Below are 26,052 nucleotides of genomic sequence, written 5' to 3'. Positions count from 1 at the left end.
CGATTTTGATAATTAAAATTTAATTACTCATTTGCATCTATAAACATCACAGCACGTCTGAATATTTATCTTCACAGCATTTTGAAATTTGAATTTCCTTTGTAAAATGATATCGCCATGCAGCGAGCGTATGCGTTTTATTTTCGAGTTACCAAGGTCAAAACTCAACTGAAATGATAAAGTCGAACAAACCTAGATTGTAATTGTTCATGTTAAAGTTTTAACGTATTGAACGCTCCATGCAGTGACTATGTTATAGTATTGAAGTTTGTGGCGTCATTGGTGCTTTCTATATTATTGTAAATCAAAGTCTCTCCAGCTGGTCTAATATCTGAGGTAAATAATTTATTATTCTGCAAAGCAATACGTTTTATGGAACAGAAAGCTTTTTAAAGCTATCCTCAAGTGGTTTCTCATGAAAGAGTAGAAAACACTATCTTGTGCTAACTTAAACAGGACAATGCAATCTGCTTGAATGTTGTTTGTAACTTTGTATATGATGGTGTTGAGGATGATTTTCTCAGTTGGCTCCTGTGACTTAGGAATGATATTAATTTGAAAGGGTATATTATGATGAAATACAGTCAAATAAATTTGTTTCTGGAAGAATAAGTGCCATATGTTCTAGTCTCGTTTGAAAGACCTAACAATGAAATTTTTGGGCTTTAGCTGTTGGTTTAAAACGTTGTTTGTTATTTCTGTAATAGCCAATTTCTGACTAGTAATAATGCCGGTATTTTTATTTTTCCACGAATGCTAAAATTCATGTATTGATCAATTTGCACTTTGAATTGTTCGAATGGTTGAATTGTAAAAATGTATACAGTTTTATGTGGTATAGTTTATGTTGACAGTTGATTCCTTTGTGCTCGAGTAATGCTCGTGTACGTGGACTAAGAAAATGCTGTTGTTAAGTTTTGAAAGTTGGCTACAAAAAGATTTTATTCCGAAATAAGTCATGACAAAACTGACTTTGTTTCCAATATGGTGTACGTTTTTAAAAGTCTCTCTTACTTAGCGACATTCTTTAGTTTGGCACTTAACTGCACAAGATCACTTTCATTATATATATCTCTTGCTTATAGATCAGTTGAATATGGATAGTTGTGATAAAATGTTATTTTATATTGTACTCTTCATCACTCATTGCGTCATTATGGCAAACTTTCCTAAAGAGTGGTTAGGTCAATACAGTCGTTATGATAATGAATTCCATGTTCTACTGAATTATGAAGGCAAGTTAAAAGTTTTTATTATTAATTCGTACTGTCATATATATGTTTTGTGCAGTGATTGCCATTGTTATGCGTCTGCAAAACCAGTATTTTAGGTCAACTGGAGAACTTCCTTGTCATATTATTTAGTTTTTTTCCAGATTTACATTTATCAGATTTCACTTCACAAACTACCGGGAATTTTACAACTTTAGTTTTCTACAATGGGTCACTTCTAGTAGGCGCCAGGTACATCGTTAGCAACCAATATTTTATAAGCTGAATTATTCAATTAAAGTAATTATGATAGGGTAAATGTTGACTAAAATCAATGAATGAAATTTGTTATCACACCTAGATGAATTTATCATAAATGCAAGTCATTTTAATGTTATTAAAATTTCTTTAGAAATTCAGTTTTTATCATGAACACAACGACGGCTATCGAAAACGTAACGGTAATTATAGACCTTGCATCCGTTTTATCTATAGTATTTCTTTTAAACTGTGTGTAGAAAAATTGTATTTTATATATTATGGACCTCTATTGCTGTAAATATTGTCGACAGGCGTTGTGGACAAAACCAAAGTGATTTCTTTGTACAATCATCCATTGTCAGACCCCCATCAAAAATCTTTGCTTATACAACATAGGACAATAAACAACGATTTAAACAGATGCTTCGGCAAGTTTTAACTTAATCGAATGATTTGAGTTTCAATGCGGAACAATTATAAAATGATTAGAACAATTAGCAGCAACAATGTTTCATAACAGAACAAATATGAATTGAATCCATTCGAACTGATTCGGGGCTGTCATCGAAAATATAATCATTACGTTTTATTGATTATGATTCAACAGCAGCAGCCACAGTAGATGATCGTTTCAGTACAACAGTGGTGCTAGAAAAATTTTCTTGATTGGAGGAACCTGTTATAGTTGCTCTTGACATATTATACTCAAATATATATCTTTTATCGTTGAAGTAACTAGACGAAATAGTCTTTATCCGCGCAAAATAGCCTTGAAAATATATTTCTTCCCTCTTTCTAACGTCTAGCTATATACCTTACAACACTAATGTTGTATATTATATTTACCACAAATTGCTCGTTGTTGGAGGTGGCAGGGTGGCATGTGTTACGATTTGGACAATTAGTTTCGTTCTCCAGTGATCTGTATTGTTTCTCCAAATTCTGTGAAGGGGGCAGAAAAATGTTCTTTAAACAGCACTCTGCCCCCCCCGCCTTTTACCATTGTTCTTTGCACACCATGATGCGTTGAAATTCGTTATGTTTACATCGGATAGGAGATAAGTTGGATACCATTAAAATCCCAGCGAAGAAACCTTTGCATCCAATCAGGAACTCCTCCGGTAATCAGCAAATTTTTGCATTGATCTTTGTGTTTGTAATAACGTAACTTTGCTACACAGCTACAAATAGGTATAGCATAAATTTTTCATTTTTGATGCGTTTAGGATGAATGTTTTAATTATATCAAAGTCTTGGCAGTTCACAGTAAAAAGATTTTTTGTTGTGGAACCAATTCTCACTATCCAATTTGCTCTTGGAGAGAGGTAAACGACTAGACCGGCAATAAATTAATCTAATTGACATTAAAACATACATAAACATACTTTTGCATGTTTATTTTATATTAAAATTTCGGTTTGTTGATTTGAAAAAATGCTAAGTATCTTTGACGTGTCATTTTTATACGTATAATTTTAATGGCAACGGATGTTATAAATTTAAGGGTACCTACGATGAGGGTACCAAAGATGTAAAAGATACCAAGAATGTTGGAGTGCCAATGTTGTAAGGGCTGACAAGAATGCGTATGTGGGTACTTAGAATGTTAGGATACCAAGAATGTAAGGGTATCAACTGGGGAAAATCTAAAACTCTGATTGGGGGAGGGAGTGAATATTCATATATTCAGCTTTGCTTGACGGAATTGGTTTCTTGGTTATTTTAATTTCAAAAGAAATCTGCAAGGCAGAGCTGAATATATGAATATTCACCATGACCCCCCAATTAGCATTCTAGTTTTGCCCCTGAGTTTCGCTCTTAGGTACTTATGATGTAAGAGTGCCAAGAATGTTAGTATACCAAGGATGTAAGGGTACCTAGATTGTTTATACCAAGGATGTAAGGGTACCAAGAATGTTAGTATACCAAGGATGTAAGGGTACCAAGAATATTTATACCAAGGATGTAAGGGTACCAAGAATGTTAGTATATCAAGGATGTAAGGGTATCAAGAATGTTCGGACGTAAAGGTCCGTTGAATGCAAAAGTGGTAACAAAGGATGTAAGAGTATCAAGAATGAATGACTGAAAACGGACTTAAATCATAACTTTTGCATGATAACTATGACAAAAGGACTATATCTTTTACTTCTTTCAAATACATTTGAACAGGATCATTTCATTTACGTTTTTTGACAAACAAACTAAACATCGAATTGCGGATTCAGCGTTCGTCAAAATAACGTATTGGTGCTCAATTTTAACATTAAGACACCTTCGAAACATAAATAATGATTCTTTAATTTCTAAAGAAAAAAATTTTACAACGCAAGTTGCCCTTAGTTATTTAGGAATGTAACATGTACAAATCGAGCTTTAGTAATTTATTTTGACATATCCTAGATATGCCACCGTTATAACATCTCAGAAATTTGATGATTGTAGTCTATAAAGATACTAACAACAGCAATTAGACATTTTGATTTTTAAATTAGATGAACACTTTACAAAAGATAGAAGGGTCTGCAGTCTTTTACAGCAAAGAATTTGTCAATGCTAATCCACATATAACAGCATCTTACAGCTTTTCAGGTATTGTTTGCATCACGTTTTCCAGCAAAAGCCCTGGCTTTACTGCCCTGATTAAGCTAATCTCTATACATTATACTTTTTTCAAGCGAATTAGTTGAAAGTATAAATTAAATTTTATTTGTATAAGATTGTGAAAAGTATAATTGTATTTGTGAATTAAGACATTTACTTATTGACATTTTCCTTGTGATTAGATGATGGTCGTTTCTTTTCATCTGTAACAATGGGTGCTCAACAAAATGACATTCGGATAACAAACACTGAATTCAGAAATTTCCTTCCTAATAAGATGCTTTTCACTAAACCTAATGATCTTTCTTGGCTAGACGGTAAACTATTTTTCCCTACTTTATTGAAGAAATCCTACGTTTTATTCTATGTTGACAAAAATAAGATTATATAACGAGTTTTTACCATAAATATCCTGGTTTTTCTTCAGATTCTATTTTTTATCGAAGCTTCACAATTGGTGTCTACATTTACTTCTTTTTTGACGAATTTTGTTATGACTGTTCCGGATGTGATCCAGTTCGTTATTCAAGAGTGGCCAGAATTTGCCAGGTAATGAAACACGAAGAAGATAAACTGTATTTATCTTGGGAATTTAACAGTATACGTTACCTGCTGATGTGGTCTTCAGGTTTCAGTTGACTAAATATTATTTAGAACGGGGAATAACACAAAACACAAGTAAAAATCTGTAATCAATCAAGAAGACCTGTGTGAGTTTGAAAATTTTTGTTTCTTTCTAGAATGACTATGGTGGAAACAATTTCATGAATTGGAACAACTTCGTTACTTTTCAAAAAGCTCGACTTAATTGCTCTTCTGGAGGAAAATATCGATATCATTTTAATAATATGCGTATGTAATTATTGTTTTCTAAATATCTTCTCGCCTTCTAAAGAAAAAAACTCTTAAATAATTTTTAAATGTAGGCATAACAACTTAGCACCAAATATACTTGACCTGATTTAATGAGCAGAAACTTTTCCATGCGAACTTCAATTAGTTATTCTGGCTACCATTGCATTCTGGTTGTTCTTTCAAGAACGCTTTTTACTAGGTGTTACTAGGTGTTACTAGGTGTTACTATGTGTTACTAGGTGTTACTAGGTGTTACTAGGTGTTACTAGGTGTTACTATGGGTTACTAGGTGTTACTAGGTGTTACTAGGTGTTACTATGTGTTACTAGGTTTTACTGAACATTTCGTATATTTTTCCATTTTTTGTTTCTCAAGTTGATTTCAAGGCATGTTAATATTGTTTTATTACTTTATTAGCAATACTTACCGAAGAACTATAAACCACTTTATAATTTTAGGTGATGTTTACTGGGATGAGCAAAAACAAACTTTTTATGGTGTGTTTACCATGAAAAACAGGTTAATAAAACAACGTATTATAAAAACATAAAAACATAAACTTGTTGATGTTAAGTATGTAGTTACTTATATCTATCTTACGTCTACAGTACAAAAAGAAAATATACTTTTGCTGGGTCCAGCATGACGATACTTGCTCAACAGGAGCCGGTTGCATCACTTGCATGGATAGCTTTATGCCTTTATCTATTGGATAAGAAAATAAGAAATTTTTCTGAACGTTCAAAAAATCTTTTATAAGAGAAAAATATAATGTCTAATCACTGAAATAAAATATTTTTCGAGGATCACAAAATTTCTTTGTCGTCAGAAAAATATAAACACCTTTTTAGCAAGTTTAAAAATTTTTGATATCCAATGGCTATAGCGCTATCCAGGCTTCTTGCAACCTTCTCCTTGTTCTTAAAATATTGATACTCGTTCATTATAAGCTCGTTCGTTCATAAATTGTTTTTCTTCGTACATAACCTGTTTCAAGGAGTATTTATACATCGATAATTAAGAGCTACACCTGTACAAAAACTAATAATTATTTAGTTAAGATTAGTTTCCATATCACAAGTGTAAATGCTTTGTCTTGTAGTCACAGTGCAACACTATTCGCTCTTTGCTTGTATTCGTTAATGATTATAAATTCTTTTTTTCAAGTCATGATGAAAAATTGTCAGCTCTTTGCTCGTATTCACTAACCCAAATCGAAAAAGTGTTTTCTGGAGAAGTGAAGTATCAGAATGGAGGTTTTTGGAAGAAAATGAATTATCCAGGACACATCAAAAAGGTTGGCATTCTTTGCAATATTTTTTGAAACAAGTCTTTACTTCGAGTTTTTAAAAATGCAGAGATTATTTTCATTCATTTCTTTTGTATGTTGCGCATAGTGTATAGCTCATAAAATCTTCCATCTGTTGCAAGATAGTATTCACCAAGTCAGTTCATTTAGAACTGCATTTTAACTTTACATATCCGTTTATATCCTTTATTTGTTGATCTTATCGTTACCATTAAAGCTAAGATAAATTCAGCCACTTTCAGGTTTTCTGATATGTGTTTGTTTTTAACATTTGTTTGTTTGTGCATTAAGAGCGAAATATATATTGTCTTTCATAACAGTTTTTCCTTTTTAAATTGTCAGTGCCTTTCAATTATAGTGTAAATTTACCTCCAAATCAAGCTCGAATTCTCACGTCTCTTCTGAAAAATTGCGAATGAGTACTCGTCAGATGAGCAGGGAAGCTTTATATGATCAAAATAAATGTATTTTGGCCTCAGATGCCGTTCAACCTATAACAGGAACATCACTATTTTACCTTAGTGGAATTGAGTAAGTTATATAGGAGAAGACTTTCGTAGCTACATGATTGCTTCAGTTATTGGTGTAACTTTAAATTAAAATTTAGATACCTGAAATTTATTGATATTTGCCAAATTAATCTAATAAAATTATTAATTCATAAAACAGTCAAATATAGGAAAACGAAATGATGACCGCTTGTATTAAAGTCAGTTGTGAAATTTGTATGATTATTCAATTTATCAGAGTAAATAGCTATTTATGTCGTTGTTTGTAAATTTCACGAATAAATTTCAGAATTAGACGGTTTTACAGTCACAACAGCTAAGATGAATCATTATTGACTCAAATGATGATTTTCCATGAATGGTTTATATCATGACTAGTTACATTTTTTTGCATGTGCAAATTGAAAATTTAGTGTACGAGAAAGCTTTATACTTTTTCATAGAACTTACTACTGTATTTAGGTTTCTAAAAGTGATCGTTCTATCCATAAATCTGCCGGTGGAAGCCGTTGAAATTTGGTACATCGCTACAGGTGCAGTTTGCTTTAATATTACATCAAATATTTAAGAAATACTACCCTGTATGAATATGGCACCATTAATTTTTAAACTGTCGACGTTCTTGATCGTTAAATAGATCGAGGAACAATCTTGAAAAGTGGAAAGATTCCTTCAGCAGAACAGTTTTGTATTTTTGAAGAATATAACATATTTTCTGTAAGTATGAATAAACATGAAGAACGCTCAGTGTTCTTTCATGACCAGAAGTCAATGTTAATGGTGTTATTCGTGAACTTATTGATCGTGATAGAAAAGAAATATCATCACTAGTTAAAATCATTGTTTAATATGATTTCCTAGCAATAAACAACTGTTTATTTTTAAAGTCAAGTCGATGCGACAACTATGTCAACTATGGTGATGCGACAAATATTAATTATATGCATCTAAAAAACAATTGATTTTAAAAGAATTTCACTAAACAAAACATGATTATACATGAATATATAAGCTGCACCATATATTGAGCTTGCGATAGCACTGGATCAGTAATTTTTTCATCTATCCTCTTATGAAAATTAATGATTGTTTGAAGAGAACGTTTTCGCAATCTCATATAAAAATTAAAGGGTTATTGAATGGAAACGTTCTACCCTTAAAACAACTTAATGATTTTCATATGTTTGTATCTTATCACCAGAATGAAAAAAAAAAATCTCTTCATAAAATCAAAGAAATGGTTCTCGCTCCAGGAAAGGTAAAAAATCTTGTTGACATGCGTGTTGTTGGCTTGTAGTGCATGAAAAAAGAGAATGTAGTCAATTTTGGTACATCACACTAATTTTTCAAAACAAAAGCGTTATTGTTATGTATGGTATTAAACGCTAGCTGTAATTCAACCTGCTTTGCTGCTCTAAACCGACACTGGTAACATGATTCAACTGTGATTTTGTTTTGTACCCATCATATATCTGTTACCTTATATTAATTTTATAAAACTAACATTTTTGAGCTCTTCTGCCCGAGAGCCTCTTTGAGACTTCAAAAATATAATCTCACAGAAAATTTCCTGAGTATATCTTTTTCCTTAAACACTATAGCATACCTGATTTTGCGAATAGCGCGTATGTTTTTTTGTTTGAAGTTTACGAATTAAATTTAAGTTTTGATGTAGCTGAATTTTACTAGCTCGTGACGAGGATTTTGTTTATATATAAAGGCCTATATTATCATTGGATCTGATTTCAAATTGATTCGTTTACCGTTACAAATTTGTGGCAGATACATAAACGAGAGGTTTGTTGTTGTACTGTAATTGAAACGCTGAACTTTCAGCCAATTAAATAAAGAATTACCTGAATATTTATACTCTTTATTTATTTAGTTATTGTTTGGGGGCGCAGGATCCTTTATGCGGTTGGGATGTGGCAAGAAACAAATGTGTTGCTTGGAACGAAACGTTTGTCATTCAAATTTTTTCTTTAGCTATTAATGATTTTTCTGGTTTCAATGTTTTCATATTTTTGAAATATTTTGAAGGAATGAAAATTCATGGCGTCAATCATTTACGTCTTGTCAAAATCGCTGGCAACGTCCAGGTACACTTTGGAACTGTATTATCTTTCCGTATTTTCAGAAATTACATTCATGTAAAGAGATTAACATATTGTACTAAATTGTTATAAATTACAGCTTGGTAAAGTAATGGCTAAATTTGCTACTATATAAGTTTTAGATTTGAGTCTTAATTCAAACGAGCAAAATTATTTTCTCTATCTTAAACCACAAAAAATAAAATTTTCTTTCTCAAATTTAAAAAAATACCCTATATTTTATTTATCTATTATAATGGTCGAAAGCTTTGAAAAAAAATTGCAAAACAAAGCCAGGATTTTAATGTGAATGAAACTTCATTTTGAAATCTTTCTGCATGAAATTGAGGGCAACGTGAGTTGACGCGTTGGCCTAAAATTGTTTCTCGCGATAGGAAGGTACATATTCTATCAAATTTTGTGTAAACAACATTTCAAATTTATATAGCTCAGTGGTCATCATGGTCAGCGTGGTCTGTTCTTAAAAATAACGATGGCAATTTCTGTAAATACCGCAACAGGAAATGTATATATTCTCGCAAGTCATTTGTATGTGATGGCGTTGACTATGAATTGGCAAATTGCTCAGGTTTGTCTATTTTAATCTGAGGTACCCATATTATTGGCTTTTACATGCTGTCTTTTATTTCTAAATTTCAAGAGAATTTTGTTTTAACTTAATTTTCATGCGTAACCGATGTTTCAGTTGATGCATCAACTTTAACAAGTCAGGAGCAATGGTGGTTTCAAGGACCTATACATGGTAGTTGGTCTGGATGGTCTAATTGGACAGAATGCCTTCGTGGTTACCAGAATCGAACAAGAACATGCTCAAACCCATCACCTGCAAATGGAGGATATCCTTGTACTGGCTCTGACATAGAGTTTTTCGGGTGTGAGCCTGCTGTATGTGATGGTAAGAAATTATAATGTTGTTTTCAAATGAATTCTCAATAACTGACTAATATCCTACATAAGTTATTTATTTGCTTCATTAAGTGTGTTATAATTTTTTAACTGTGATAAGTAAAAGTTCAACAGGTGAATTAGAAATATGGACAATCGATTGTTTGATTTTACTATTTAAGCAGCAATCTAAATTTCTTTTATTTTTGTCACAAGATCCTACAAACGTGAAAATTAACCAATCAACTTTCACCTACTGGAGCACGTGGTTTTCTTGCAATGACACAACCGAGAAAATACGTATACGTCATTCATGTACACAAAATGTCACAAATAAAGAATGGATTTGTAATGGAAATGACGTTGATTATAAAACGAAAGACAGTGTTGCTTCCTCAACTTGTAATCACTCAATGTTAGGCGCCACCATGACGAAAAAATTGTCCACTGCGATATCCACTGTTGCCACAATTTTATCTACAAATCAAATCAGTTTTAATCCTATGCCAAGTAGTGCTTCCTCAACGGAATCTCTTTCCACAATACGATCATCAGCAGTACGAACAATCAGCTATCAAGGTATATTTAAGAAGTTTTGTAATAGTCAAATTTTGGTTTCTTTTTAAATATATTTTACTATCACAATTCTTATCAGGTGATTCGTAAATGGGGAGAAGGAGGGTGGTAGAGTCCGTCTCACTTTGAATTAAAGGAGAAAAACTACTATCAAAGAGAATTTTTACTATTTAAGTCTCATTTGACTTTTGACTTAAGTATGACGTTTACGAAAATTTTATTTTAGCATCTCAACGTGTTAGCCAGAATTGAGACAAGATATAACTACCTAAAATCGGAAAGATTTGAATTATCCTGAAATCTGTTAATTTTTCGCATGTAGCTACCCTCAGAAATTTTTAACACTTTTAGGTGTTTAAAATGCCGTATTCCACATGTAGGAGAAAAAATTTGAACAAATATAGTTTCAAACAGATTTGATAACTTATATGGCAAGAATAAAGTAACTATAAATTGTCAGTTTATAACTGTATTTTTATTGACCATGCAAAATTGTGACACGAAGCTGGGTAACGGGCGCGTTTAACGCAAAGTTTTCACTGGGAACAATTTTCTATTGTCTTTCCTACTGCTTAACTGCCTCCGTCTTGAGTGAGCTTTGAGTGAACCATTATTTTTGCTAAATGTCAGTACATCGTGCTTAGTACATAAATTGTACTGTCAATAATTTCAGGAGAGCCATCCCATTTTACTGGAAGGAATGATGAATGGTCAGCTTGTGAATGTAATCATAACGTCATGTTATTGAACAGATCACTTGGTATACAGCACAGAGAATTTGTCAATAAAGATCGTTCTTCATCAGAATGTAGAACATGTCCATGTCAAGGTGATATTAGTAGTTATCTTACGAAAGCCGTTCAACATATTCTCTATAATAACACTTGTAATTTAGCACTACCGCAAGGTGTCAAATTAACACGTAGATGAGACTGAATTAACACCCTGAAATTAACAGAGATACAGTTTTTGATAGAAAATCCAATTTTTTCGATTTCCTAAAACTCGTACTTTCTCCTTTGTTCAAAATTTGCATGCATTTATATTGCATTCAACTACAGATTGGAATGAATCTAAGTCATCACTAAAAATTCTCTAGTGACCAATCCTCAAGCTCACACAATTATGATTACTGGGACAATTGATGATTATATAATCAAAGTAAATAATTTATAATAATAAAATCAAACCAAACTAATAAATAAATGATCATTCAATTTAGATCTCACAACTTTATATCTATGATTTTAAAGTAACAAGAAATTTTAACATTTGCAGCTCGTTGGCACAAATCTTCTTATTGTACCGTAAATTTTATTTTATTACATAACAGTCTAGTTTCGGTCAGTTTACGATGGTTGCAGTTTTGCTTTGCTCACCTATATTATATAAATATATCACCGAAAAATTTTTAGCTATTATACTATTTTGTATCAGTGATGTACCTACCATATCGTTTTATTTCAATTTTTTACCCAGGTCGGCGTCTCACCACTCCACCTATACTTGAGGTCAGCTTTCCTCGTAGCAATGATGAAAAGATCGGGAAGTATTCACTAAAAATTGTTATAATTATTGTAAGTATTTGTTGTTTAATGTGCGTACTTACCACAGTCATGATAGCCATTGTTTGGAATAGAAAAAGAACAAAAAGTATAAAGCTTAAACACAACGATGAAAGAAAGATAGGAAAACGAAGCGACAAATACATACCAGTTAATCAGAATAAAACAACTTGTGTATAATTATTAGTATGAGAAGACTTGAGAATCATATAAATACTTACTCAGTTTTCCATTTTATATAGGTTTGTTTGTAATTATTGTAAGGCATTATTGATGGGAAAATATGTATTGTTTTTTTAAATTACTTGAAAATATAGTTGTATATATTTTTTGAATTTAATGAATGATTTTGAAAGTATATGGAACATTTTTTACCATTGTTAGGCCTAAATGAAATTTGGCAAAACAGAAAATGTAATCATTTTGTGGATGCGATATAAACAATATTCGAAAACAGTATTCGAAGTATTTGCTATTTTCTTAGGTTCTCTTTTCCACTGATCTATTTGACAAAATAGTTTAATAAAACAAGTTAATCTTTAATTTTAAAATGTCGAAAGTCTTGCCAAGGTTTTACCGCTATTCCTCTTCACTGACAAAAACTGCTCAAGTGAATGAGTGTGACGTTCTTGCCAAGGTTTTACCGCTGTTCCTCTTCACTGACGAAAACTGCTCAAGTGAATGAGTGTGACGTTCTTGCCAAGGTTCTACCGTTATTCCTCTTCACTGACGAAAACTGCTCAAGTGAATGAGTGTGACGTTCTTGCCAAGGTTCTACCGTTATTCCTCTTCACTGACGAAAACTGCTCAAGTGAATGAGTTTGACGTCAAGTGAATGAGTTAGATAAACTACAGTTCACACTTGTATGCATGCTGTGCTGGAAAGTTGTTAAAGAAAAGAAATGGTTTTAATTCTTGCTGTGGACGAGTTACTTTCAACCCAAACTCTTATGTCTGCTGTAAAAATGAAATCAGACCACGGCTTGTGAATGCTGAAAACACCTGTTGTGGGACACAAGTTATTAACAAACGTCAACAAGTTTGCTGTAACTCTAATATTTTTAGTCAAATTTCAGGTAACGATTTGTGTTGTAGTGGCTAGAATTACGATCCACGGGCATATTTATGTTGTGCAGGCATCATCCGGGGTACCTATGGAGTAAAAACGTCATGTTGTGGTACATCAAGTTACAATCCACGTAAGCATGTTTGTTGTGAAAACATCATCCGACCTATTTTATTAAATAAGACGGCTTGTTGCAATGGTAAAAATTACAATCCCAGGACCCATGTTTGCTGTGGTGGCGTCATTCATGACATCATCGAGAATCGCAACGTATGTTGTGACGACATACCCATTAATCCATTGACAACAATATGTTGTCAAGACGACCTATTAAGTTCAAAAGAAGGCACGGCAGCCTGTTGTGGAGGAACAAGTTATAATGTGAAAACTCATGTGTGCAGTGATAATAGTATTTTGCCAATACTTCAAGGAGGCGCAGCTTGCTGTGTGAATAAAAATTATGATTCTCGGTATCAAATATGCTGCGATGGATATGTTATATACGCTGGCTTTATGGCCAAGAAAAAGTGTTGTGGAAATGATGTATATACTCCAGGCATTGAAGTCTGTTGCAACAGAAACATTTGAAGCACGTTTGGAGGCAAAACTGAGTGTTTTAAGGATTTAAACTATAATCCATTTACCCATATCTGTTGTAATGAGAAAATATTGAAATTAGAGTAATGTATGCATACGAAATTTTTTAGTGTATTGGATTCATTAAACCAAATTATAGTTAATGACTTATTAAATTTGTTATTCATACATTATAAGGCAGCGTTGTTTTTTTAGACTGTTTTAGCAATTTAACATGAGCCGTGCGGAAATAGTCTCCTTTATGAACAAAAGTGTGTTTGTACCTGGATACTTTACAAAGCCATATAAAAGTTTAGTTGTGCAAAATATTTCCCGTTTGCTCGTTGAACGCAACTTTTGCAGACAAAGTTGTAGTATCTTTTGTCAAATCTATTCAACCAGCCATAAAGGACCATTTTTCACAAGAAATGTTTTGATTACCAATTAAAATAATTTAAAGAGATTTTTTCTTCTGTGACCAAAAGTCCAGGATATTGGTCTTCTTCAAATGTTTGATGAGAAAAATCTACTCAATTATGAGAGTTATTTATAGCATAGTTTACTAAAAAGCATAAAGACGTGAACTAAATTGATCTATCTATTGTGAAGTCTGTCATTAATACTTAAACACTTTATTATGATATATTAACTGTTAACTCAACAAAATTTGTCTTCATCAACGGTGTTCAGCAGTACAATGATACTGTCGCGTCAAAAGTGAATACACAAAGACTAGAGTTTTAACAATGTGGCTTCTCATATATTTACTCCTGCTGGGGATGGGGGCTCTCTGATATATTTTTGCCACTACCAAACAGGACATTTTATTAAGTGGAAATGAGCCCTCTCACCTAGCTCTTCTTCCAAAACTTCCTTGACCAAGACCTCCTCAAATTTACTAATTTTGAAATTGATATTGCTCTTTTTATTACTTCCAGCATTTCATTCGGCTATTTGATTTTTTTCAACTTTGACTATAATAATTTTAAAAGCGAGAAGAATTTCCATATTTTTCCACGCAATATGCAACAGAATTAGCGCGGTATTGTTAACCGTGTGTGGTCAGGTTAAAGTTCCTGGGTACTAGTGTAAAGATCACCGATGTTGTATTGTTTTTTTAGAAATTACTCTTTTATTTGATAAATTGCGATTTTCTTTTGTATCTAATGATTCAATATGAGATGGACAAAAATCTTGAATGCTGAATTGTTAGGCGTAATAAATCGTTATAGTGGATATCAACAATATCCACTGACGATAGAACAATTTACATCATTTGGTAAAGTACAGTATACAAATATTTATAGCAATGAATAGATCTTTCTGTTTGTGTACGACAAACTGTTGTGGTTAGTTGTTTGTCTTGTTCGTGGACCACATATTTTGCAATAACCTTGCTTTGATCATTTTTTTATTAATTATAAACGCTGGGAAATTTTTGAACCATTGACCCTGGCTTCGTAACATATAGTTCGATAAAAATAAAATAAACTGACCTTTGTTTGGTTTAGCATATAGCTAATAATGATAGTTGAAAATGAGCTGTGATTGATTTATTTACTATGTTTGAATCATAAAAAACAGTTTACTTCTTGTGTCAGTCATTCAAATATAGTTTCTATTTACCATAACAAGAACAACATTTCCCCCATAAACATTCAATGGTGAAATACAGTTTATAATGTAAAATTAAGTGGCTAATTTCTTGAAGTTGTAATGTTTTTTTTTGTCCATGCTTTATCTAATAATTGTGACCTCTGCCTACATTTGATATTTACAAGTGTTGCTTATAAATATCAAAATTGAAGAATTTGTTAAATCTACTAAAAAACATAGTAATTTGGAATTGTCAGCCAAAAGCATTACTCTAATATAAGTAAGTAAATTATGTAAAATGTACGAGTAGGAAGAACTTATATGCTGGATTTGTTACAAATTAATAAAAAAATGCACATTATTTAGTGTTAAACAAACAGATCAAACTAAAGAACATTTAATTTGATTCATTGATACTTATATTTTATATTTATACCAGGGAAACATGGATCACAAGTTGAATCATTTCAATTTTGCCGACATCAAATGCCTGTTCGCTTGGCCCATATTATTCGTGAAATCAACCATCTTCCTATAAATTTGCTTAAAACACCATCAGTTGAACTGGTACAAAGTTGGTAAGCTTAATATTTTGCAAAAATTTCTCTTTTTATTTATTGGACATTTTGGTGTGGTAAATGATTTTCTTTTTAATTTGAGTAAGTTAGTTGTATCTGTTGTATTAGAATAGAATATAGTGGCTTTATATCTCAACCATTTCATGTGATTAAATTGTGAGTTATGGGTATTTTATGCAATTCTATTAGATTAAATTTAAGGTTCAACATTTCTTATTATGCAAAAGTAACCATGTGTGAGATTTGAAAATACAAAATTGTTAAAAGAAGAGCAGTGCAACAATCAGTGATTTCTTGTTCTGTCTCTAATATCTTTTTATATTCAGGTACCATCAGAGCTTTGAAGATTTAATCTGTTTTGCTGAAAATCATGGACAAAATGATGCGGAAATGGCTGATAAGTATGTATGAACTAGTTTAAATTTTGCCTCATAATTTTGTGAATAAACTATTGCCTAATCTCACCAAAGCTCTAGCTTAAAATTTATGCCTTTGTCACTGTCAGACTCTTGATAGTTTAAGTTTCCACTTGGCAGGATATTTTCAGGCTAAGGAAATGTTGGCTCCTGGCAGTAAAATTTATACAATTTCAATTGTTTATTTGATATAGTGTTTGCTATAAAAAATACAAAAGTTGTATTTTTGCATGAATCTGTTTGAAAATAATGTTTCTAAAAAGGAAATTGACAAAATGTTTGATGAATTGCCAGGATAATGATGGAAATTTCATCTATAGTCAATGTGTAGGAAGCCTTTAAGTATACAAGAAAACTGTTCTTAATCATAGAGTTGAAATCAGGAAATCCAGATTTACGAAAGTGAAATTTTTAACTCCACGTGCATGGAAAAAGCAATCACACTTGCATTACGTAACTTTTCCACATTACGTCACACTTGCATTACGTAACTTTTCCACATTACGTCACACTTGTATTACGTAACTTTCCCACATTACGTCACACTTGCATTACGTAACTTTTCCACATTACGTCACACTTGCATTACGTAACTTTTCCACATTACGTCACACTTGCATTACGTAACTTTTCCACATACTTCACAATTGCATTACGTAATTTTCCCACGCAACAAAAGCAGGACCTTAAGTAAAGTAAATAAAGCAGGTTAAATAAACAAAGTTTAAAAAATACGTGATAGCTTCATATCACAAGAATATTTCCGAAAAGAAAGCTTGAATGGTACGCGAAACTTTTTTCCGCCACAGCATTATGATTATAAGCGTTATGTACGTTTATTATAGTAAAGAGCAAGGCAACCAAGGTTCTAGGGAGCTATATTGTTGGGGGTGAAAAAATGCCATGTAGTCAAAATATTAAAATATGCAAGTGTACCCACGTACGTAAAACATGCAAAAAACTTGAAGGAAAAAGTAAAGCAAACCAGAGCAGTGTACAGAAACAAGTTCAGTCTACTACAAACACGTACTAAGTACAGGAGGGCAAGAGGTTAATGTTTAACTTGTAGTAGTCTTGAAATACACTGTGAAATGTACTTCCTAAAATACTTTAAAAAAATGTTGCTCCTTTTAAACAATCTGCTTCACTCTGCTTATGGAATCACTTTCTTGTTGTAACAAATAAAAAAATTATTTAAAAAGTATATAAATAATTGTATAAGATAATTATCCGGTTTCCTGGATCTCTGGCTATATATGCTTTACAATTTTCAGCGTTCGTTCAATCTTCCGCAGAGAAATTCTTCGTTACCTTTAGACAACTATTTGACCTTTTGTACCGTCACTCAACTCTTTGGTTTTACCCAATTTGGTCCATGTACACGACAAACAAACTCCATTAGATTTGTTATAGGTTACAAGCCATCCACAATTGGTGTGGCATAAAGTAATCTGACAATAATGTGCAAGTTGCTGGGAGTTCTGAATTACTGGAGGTTATTTAGAAAAGGCTGAGTGCACTTAAACATACATCTCCTACTCTGCATAAATATTCCGACATATTTTACATGAAAAGATTCTTATGTACTGACTCAACCCTTAAATCACGTTAAATCCATCCATACTTCTTGTATGTGAATATCGCAGTAGCTGTGACCCGTCATATATCAATGCTGAAGCTTATCACTTCTTACGAATTGCCTTATGAGAACGATCTTCATGGGTAACAACTAAACAATGTTCTAACTAAATTATTTTATAAATACACAATTGGTAAAGTTCTTCGAAAACTTGAGCCCTTTCCTTGGATTCTCAGCGGAGCGAATCTCTAAATGAAACAATTGGTTCGAAGAAAGTCAAATTTTTTTATTATGAAATCAAAATTAAAGCATTGACCTCTGCGGCTATCTTCTTTAGGATCCCTTAGAGAAATAAAAGCCATCAATTGAGAATAGTAAGGAATATGTAGAGCTTCATCAGAGTTTTAGCTGTGAAAAAGTGCTCAAGCAAAGAACAATGAATGAAAATCAACAAATGAGTTTAAGCTTCGAAGGTGAACTATGTATAAAACACCAAAAACAAAAAACGAAGTATTTAGGCTTACTTATTTATTATTTTTATCGTTGACCTGCCTTGAAATTTTCACACAAAAAATACACTTTGTCAAGTATTTGCTATGGCTTTGAAGATGACTACAGTCGAAACGTCAGTCATACATGTACATCTACAATCATGTAATCGTTTAACATTCCGAAGGAGTTTTTGAGACCGTGGGAAAATATTTTTCCAACCAAACTTCGCGGCCGATAAGTAATATATGTATTCGTTTTTGAGATATTAACATTAATCTGAAAAATCGCACGCCGCTTGTTGATGTTGCCATATTTCCCTTTTAACACTTATGTCACCGTAATTTTTGCATTTTTCTTGGAACAATATATGAATATTATATTTAAGAATAATATTCATCAAACAATGTTTGACACTCGCAATGTTTGCGTCTGTAAAGATAGTTAAGTGACAATGAGTTGTTAAACCTTACATTTAATAAATGTACGCAGGAAGAATGATAATTGGGTGTTGGTGGTGTGATGGGGTTCATATTCAGAAATGTATGTTAATATATGTAGAAAACAATGGTTTTCAAAGGAGATTATCTTCCTTTTCTGAATATTCACCAACTTACAGGCCCCCAACTGTTATAGCTAAGGCTTTTGTTGTTTGTAAACAAGTTTTAAACTAGTTAGAAACAAACCAATATAAGATAACAATATGTATGGGAAGGCCTTTCATGTTTTAATATCAACGTCAAAGTAAATAATTAAATATTTTTTAGCGCTAATCAAAAATAATGGTAATGATTTTCTGTCAATATTTAAGTGAAAATTCTTTTTCAAGGTTTACAGAATGTTAAGAAATATGTAACTAACTGAGAATAAAGCTTAGTTCACATGTAGTTGTAAGTGTTCTAATTCTATCGGCGATGAATGATTAAAACCATTGCAGCTATATGTGAATGCGCGTTGTAATCGTTATTAAATTGCATACAAATCGAGAGATGTATTAAAGTTCAATTCGATTCAACTTTTACAACATTTACAACACTCACCAATATAAGAAATTCATATGTGAACGCTTAACTGCGGCGATGGCTGTTCATCTTTTCTTTCGATTTCTTATATGATACTTGATAAAAATCCTTTGACCGGATCTTTCCATTGAGAAAGCTTGTCACAAAAATCTAACCCAAGCATATTTCATCAACTATCAGAGATGAAAAACGAAAATTTTCTACCTAAATCAGCTAAACTTTGCTCTGCATCCTACAGACATTTCCACTGGTAATACATCAAATACTTGAGTTGTTCAATTTCCAAAATTGTTCTTGCGTTTGCGAAATTTTCACTTAAACAAAAATTGTAGTTTTGTTAGTTCAATTATTTCTATGTTTCTGTTTCCCATTTCCTTAAAAATATAGTATTGCAAATAAATTTATTGTATTGTATTGTTTCACTAATTACTAATGTCATGGTTGTTGAACAATTTTCAAAAATTGTCTATTATAAAAGATTCGTGATGCGTGCGTACATCCTAAAGTGCACGAACATTGAGGACTGACTACGACCAATAAATTGTTTAAAATCAACCTTTATAATCCCGCATTTTGCTCATATTGCGGCAGATGCTTTGATTTAAGTATTATCTTTTATTGAATGTAGGTTTGATATTGCTTTAAAGAAAATTCGCTCCCGTCATGACACTGTTGTTGAAACTATGGCACAGGTTGGTTAATACTGCTACACACCATATTTGATAGAAATGTATGTAGTTAATGCTTCATAACTTTATAAACGCGAAAGTTATTGATATGCTTCTTTAATTTATTTTTTTGGTGATTGCTTGGTTTTATAATAAGGCCGTTGAAGCCCTCTCACGGATGAAATGGAAAGATTAGGAGCAATTTTAAAAAATACTTTGCAAATTTATACTATTATTGTATTTGATAACAAAAGCGAAGATATAGCTTGCAGTAGCCCTCTTTAAGATTCGGGCCTGATTTGGGGGTTTGCTTCGAAACATTAGTGATTCAAAAATGGTTTTGCTCGATAATTTGATGAAGTCTATCGTTTTCATTTACTTGTAATGAAGGGTATTATAGAATTGAAAGAAAGAGATGGCGAAGATGCTCTTCATCCATCGATACAATACTTTTTGGGTGAGACAAAAAATATTTTTATAAACTCATCAATTCTTACTCATGCTAATGAAAGGTTTACATTTTACATTAACTATGTTATTTATACATTATTTGTTGCACAATTGTGCCGTACCACACATCTTTGGAGTTTTATTATTATTCAGTGCAGTTGTTATCGTGGGGAAGCCAGTCTGCAAATTTGAGTCATAATATGTAAATTTCAGAGCGTTATCATTATTCATTTATTAATTTGGCAGTTGGTGAACACAGAAAAATTTGCAGAGCAGCGCGACCGAACTTGCAGGCTGGCTACACTAATGAGTTATTTTCTCTTAGCTATATTAACACACCAGTTTGCATGTTTTCTAAAATAATTATTACCTAAGACCTTCTGACGATCCTCATGTTTATCGTGTGTTTTTCTAGATCGATTTTACATGAATCGTATTGGTATTCGAACTCTCATAACACAACATTGTGAGCTGCAAATGTTTTTTTATTTTGAATGAAGAAACCGAGGAGCTAGAAGAAAAACGAGTGATTTTTTTATTCTTCATTCTTGTAGTATTAATAAGTGGTGAAGAGGCTGGAAAATCCAAAACCAACTGGATTGGTTGCTTCAATGAAGATTGTTCCATCAAGTCAGTTGTGACTGGTAAATGATTTTAGTGTTTTGTTATACGTTGGTAAATTACAGCTATTCTTGTTTTGGTCTTGTGTTGTTTGTTACTTGTCTAGATCATAACTATACTCGAGCTCATTTTCTTATTGATAAGAAATTTCATTTATTGTAATTCATGCATGCGTATCGAAAAAATTACGTTATTTGTGACATTTTGGATTGGTTATATAGCTTACCAATGTATACTTTTTAGCTTACCAATGTATACTTTTGTATAGCTTACCAATGTATACTTTCGTATAGCTTACCAATGTATACTTTTATATAGCTTACCAATGTATACTTTTGTATAGCTTAACAATGTATACTTTTGTATAGCTTACCAATGTATACTTTTGTATAGCTTAACAATGTGTACTTTTGTATAGCTTACCAATGTATACTTTTGTATAGCTTACCAATGTGTACTTTTGTATAGCTTACCAATGTATGTATACTTTGTATAGCTTACCAATGTATATTTTTGTATAGCTTACCAATGTATACTTTTGTATAGCTTACCAATGTATACTTTTGTATAGCTTAACAATGTGTACTTTTGTATAGCTTACCAATGTATACTTTTGTATAGCTTACCAATGTACACTTTTGTATAGCTTGCCAATGTATACTTTTGTATAGCTTACCAATGTATATTTTTGTATAGCTTACCAATGTATACTTTTGTTTAGCTTACCAATGTATATTTTTGTATAGCTTACCAATGTATACTTTTGTATAGCTTACCAATGTATACTTTCATTACCAATGTATATTTTGTATAGCTTACCAATGTATACTTTTGTAGCTTACCAATGTATACTTTTGTATAGCTTAACAATGTGTACTTTTGTATAGCTTACCAATGTATACTATATGTACAGTATAGCTTGCCATGTACTTTTGTATAGCTTACCAATGTATATTTTTGTATAGCTTACCAATGTATACTTTTGTTTAGCTTACCAATGTATATTTTTGTATAGCTTACCAATGTATACTTTTGTATAGCTTACCAATGTATACTTTTGTATAGCTTACCAATGTATACTTTGTTTAGCTTACCAATGTATACTTTTGTATAGCTTACCAATGTGTACTTTTGTATAGCTTACCAATGTATTTTGTTTTAGCTGTATATTTTTGTATAGCTTACCAATGTATACTTTTGTATAGCTTACCAATGTATACTTTTGTATAGCTTACCAATGTATACTTTTGTTTAGCTTACCAATGTATACTTTTGTATAGCTTACCAATGTGTACTTTTGTATAGCTTACTAATGTATACTTTTGTATAGCTTGCCAATGTATTCTTTTTATTAATAAACCAAAAGAGTTTCAAGACAAATGTATTTGCAAATGATTTTATAATGATTTATCTTTAAAAATGTGTCTTAAAAAAAGTCCCCAGGAGAAATATCTTAACAACTAAAAACGTTTTCCCGATGTTTCAATAATTTCTTTCTAATAAATTTTCTATATTTGAAACTTATCACTGTCTTGAGTTTTTGTGTAATTATTTCTACACAATTTATTCAGATGCTGCGATCAACGCACGATTCATATGTGAACAAGTTTATTTATGCTGTCCAGAGGTGATTGTCGATGAACACAATGGTAAATAGACGATATAATTTTGTTGATAATTGAAATAACGAGGTAATGAAAACCACAATATTTATGTTCTTTGAATTTCTAGTCTATGGCGATGATGGAGATGGTCCTATAAGGACAACATATGTACCTTCTCATCTTTATCATATGATATTTGAACTTCTCAAGGTAATGTGCGTATGAAGTCGGGGAGCAGTCATTGATTGTTGGTACTTTATGAAATTTGTGCGTGCTTCTTCAAGTTTGTCGTTGTTCAAATTATTGGCGTTTTATTTTTAAAAAGCCTAAAGCTTGTTTCTACGCGATCTTCGCTAAACTTTATAAGATCGCCGAAAGTGCTTAGAATTGCCGGATATAGTAGACATTAAGGTGATATTATAGTAAAGTGTATGGCTTTCACGGTGTCTTAATCTCTCTTGCTAAAAGTTGAATATCATCAACAACCAATGAACTAAACACTGTTTTATGCATTTCACAGCTAATTTGACCAAAATTTACTTTAAGAACTCAATGCGCGCTGTTGTTGAGCATAGTCCTGAGGATCAACTACCTGATGTCAAAGTGTTGATTACCAAGGGTAAAGAGGATCTTACGATAAAGGTATGAACGTATTAGCTTAGTTCATAAATAGAGCTGGCATATTAGCGGATGCAAATGCAAATTCATTGAAAATATTTATGGTCATCACGAGAACATATAGTTTTTTGCCACTAATTGTTATTGTTCTGTGCACATGCCATTAATCACTTGAATATTAAAGGTTATGACCAGTCATGACAGAGAATGATGGACACTTTTTTCCACTCTGTAATTGCTCAGTAAAATTATCGTTACATGAAGTTTTTTGCCCAGGAAAGCATACAATTTAGTGTGAAAGCGCTAAATAATACTGGTAGAAGCAATAATTGGAAAACAAAAAGTAAAATATTATTTTTGCCTTGAATTGCAGTCTAAAATTAATATGCATGCAATCTATCAAGTTGAAAGATATAATATTCTTGTTTACTTAATACAAAATAAATATAGAGTTACATATTGATCATTCAGTGTCCATCGAAGGAAAAAAGCTTGATAGTGACAAGTATATATATAATAAACCTGAATTTATCATGCAAAAATGACATTCAAACGTTAACAGCAAGGATGTCATAAATTGTATTAATGGAAAAAAAATTCCACTTTAACTGTAGATATCTGATCTTGGTGGAGGAATTCCAAAAAACCAAATTGAAAAGTTGTTCTTATACCACTATACGACAGCTCCACAGCCTGTTTCTCTTGGTGATGGTCCAGCTCTTGTGAGTTTTACCTTATAACGTCGCCCAATTCAAGGCGTTTTGTTGGGCGTGAAATTGATGTTAGTTTATGCAATTTTAAAAGCTACAATAGGGCGAATTGTGTGTGAAATGTATCAAGAGGGTCTGCAGAAGTCTGTATTCGTACACAAAACAGAAATCGTACGACTAACACTGCGTTTATTTTGTAAAGATAATACTAAAGTTTTTTTGACAAGTAGTTTGTTCATTGATGTTCTGTAGGCTGGCTATGGATATGGATTGCCTTTATCAAGATTGTATGCAAAATATTTTGGAGGTGATTTACAGCTTTTTTCTATGGAAGGTTATGGAACCGACGCCCTTGTTTATATCAAGGTATGGTGAAATTTCTTATTTACAAATGTAGTACTAACCTTCCAGCAAAATTTATTTGAAATAGAAAATTATTATGACCTGTAAATTCAGAGTAGGTCGTATTTCTAGCTAGTGATTTGTGTATTGGGAAACGAATTCGTTTAAAGAAAATCATGCTATGTCTAAAAAAGCTTAAATAAAGCCATGTGGAAACAAAAGAAATTCATCAGAACAAGTAATATTTTGTCTTTACACAAGACATTATCAGATGATAATTTTGCAATATATAAATTTATGTATGACAAACCAACGGATTTAAGTTTGACGTATAAGACAATGAGATCAGAGATATTATATAATGCTGAAGACTTAAAGTAAAGAAGTTTGATCGCAATTGCACGAGTTTGATACGTGTAACATAAATATAGAATAAAATTTACCGAAAATTGCAAAGGAATGAATTAATTAATTGTAAAAATGAGTGTACAGACAAAGTAAAAATTGAAAATTGGCATGTAGCATTATAGTGAACCATAGAATGAAATAACACCAAGAAATGTTGAAAAATATTTCATTAAACAAGTGAATATGAAATAAACACCAAAGAAAGGTGGAAGTGAGAACTCTCGAACAGGTGCAACCTCGACCTCACAAAGGTCTCCTCGGTTTGCATGCATAAGCTTGTGCAAATACAGTAAACATCTCCTATTTCTTAATTTTATAATTGTTGTGACCTGTAACAGATATTTTATAAGAAATATATAGATGATTGTTGATGTATTAATGTTGCATTCATCTACTTTGGTATAATATCGTATAATGGTAAAAAAATTCCCTTGCTTATCTGGGTTCTTTTCATTAATAATAAAAAATATTATGAAAATTTGCAACCTTAACCAAAACTCTTTCTGTAACGTCAACAACTTAGTTTCTTGTTCGGATGCTTCATGCATACATAACTGTTACTCTGCTTTTCATAAAACTAATATTTCACATTTCTAGGCTGCTCTTGGCAAGGCAACTGAAGTTCTACCATTATACAACAAACGAACGTCACAAACATATTCAGAAGTAAATCATTCCGTGAATCAAATGAAGGATTGGTCGTCATCTAGCTATTACGAAGGCCTTGGTCACGGTTATCTTAGAGGAAGCACATACAAAGTACGGCATTTTGGTACACTTTCTAATGGTTTTTTATCGAATCGTTTTATCTAATATTTTTCACTGTCTGGATGGATGTATAATAGTTAGTGACAAATTTACCTTGGTGCAGAAAATATAGAAAAATTTTTTTTGATTGCTGTTGTGAATGAATGAATGAACGAACGAACGAACGAATGGAGTGAAAATCGTAATTTTCATGGCAAATCACAAAGCGATAAAATACATGGTAACGGGTACATAGTTTTCAAAAAAAGTTTACTGTCAAGGAAACATTGCTAAATAATTAGCGCGCAAGGTTTGCAAAAACCTTTAGTGGAAAAAGGTAGTTGAACTTCCAATAGTTCATCTGACGCAAAAAATTGTCTCAAGTAACAACGATTTTTCGAGTGAGAATTATGTTTCAGAGAAGTTGTCTGGAAATAGCTTGCTCCCAAGATGGCGGAAATAACAAGCAATTTGAGCACATATATATCGGGTTAAAATATGGCACATATGCAACTGAAAAACTTTCAGGAAATTCGACCAATGCCTATATATACGTAGGATTATTTTGTTTTTTGTATAAGTATGAATTAAAATTCGAGAATCGCCAGGAGATATGCGTTACTTAATTGGACCAATTTTTACAGCATTTATTTAATCATGTAGAGGCTAGTTC

General features: G+C 32.0%; 2 protein-coding genes across 3 annotated transcripts; both read left to right on the top strand.

Moving 5' to 3' along the window:
• The first annotated feature begins 106 nt into the window (after positions 1-106).
• LOC124440194 (semaphorin-5B-like) lies at positions 107-12,348 on the top strand. 2 transcript variants are annotated; one of them, XM_046990525.1, is made up of 24 exons: positions 107-336; positions 1,086-1,235; positions 1,376-1,463; positions 1,624-1,672; positions 2,528-2,593; positions 2,699-2,797; positions 3,968-4,064; positions 4,259-4,393; positions 4,504-4,625; positions 4,817-4,928; positions 5,390-5,450; positions 6,099-6,228; positions 6,599-6,771; positions 7,212-7,282; positions 7,387-7,466; positions 7,951-8,007; positions 8,470-8,546; positions 8,635-8,709; positions 8,790-8,848; positions 9,291-9,431; positions 9,549-9,758; positions 9,965-10,327; positions 10,998-11,153; positions 11,804-12,348. In XM_046990525.1, exons 2-24 carry the CDS (start codon positions 1,097-1,099, stop codon positions 12,067-12,069), a joined length of 2,826 nt encoding a protein of 941 aa, XP_046846481.1. In that variant the 5' UTR covers positions 107-336; positions 1,086-1,096; the 3' UTR covers positions 12,070-12,348. The 2 variants fall into 2 exon arrangements, with proteins under 2 accessions (XP_046846481.1, XP_046846482.1); XM_046990526.1 differs by lacking the exon at positions 107-336 and adding an exon at positions 387-563.
• Positions 12,349-14,608: 2,260 nt separating this feature from the next.
• LOC124439903 (pyruvate dehydrogenase (acetyl-transferring) kinase, mitochondrial-like) lies at positions 14,609-25,527 on the top strand. The gene is made up of 13 exons (XM_046990188.1): positions 14,609-14,810; positions 15,567-15,705; positions 16,032-16,106; positions 19,840-19,903; positions 20,270-20,336; positions 20,745-20,795; positions 20,884-20,973; positions 22,522-22,599; positions 22,682-22,764; positions 23,101-23,196; positions 23,787-23,894; positions 24,135-24,248; positions 25,230-25,527. Exons 1-13 carry the CDS (start codon positions 14,708-14,710, stop codon positions 25,443-25,445), a joined length of 1,284 nt encoding a protein of 427 aa, XP_046846144.1. The 5' UTR covers positions 14,609-14,707; the 3' UTR covers positions 25,446-25,527.
• The last annotated feature ends 525 nt before the right edge of the window (positions 25,528-26,052 follow it).

This window comes from Xenia sp. Carnegie-2017, unplaced genomic scaffold (assembly GCF_021976095.1).
Source record: "Xenia sp. Carnegie-2017 unplaced genomic scaffold, XeniaSp_v1 HiC_scaffold_2, whole genome shotgun sequence".
In the NCBI taxonomy this organism is placed as follows: domain Eukaryota; kingdom Metazoa; phylum Cnidaria; class Anthozoa; order Malacalcyonacea; family Xeniidae; genus Xenia; species Xenia sp. Carnegie-2017.
The sequence above is the reverse complement of the archived record's forward strand: the minus strand, read 5'-3'. Positions and strand labels throughout refer to the sequence as shown.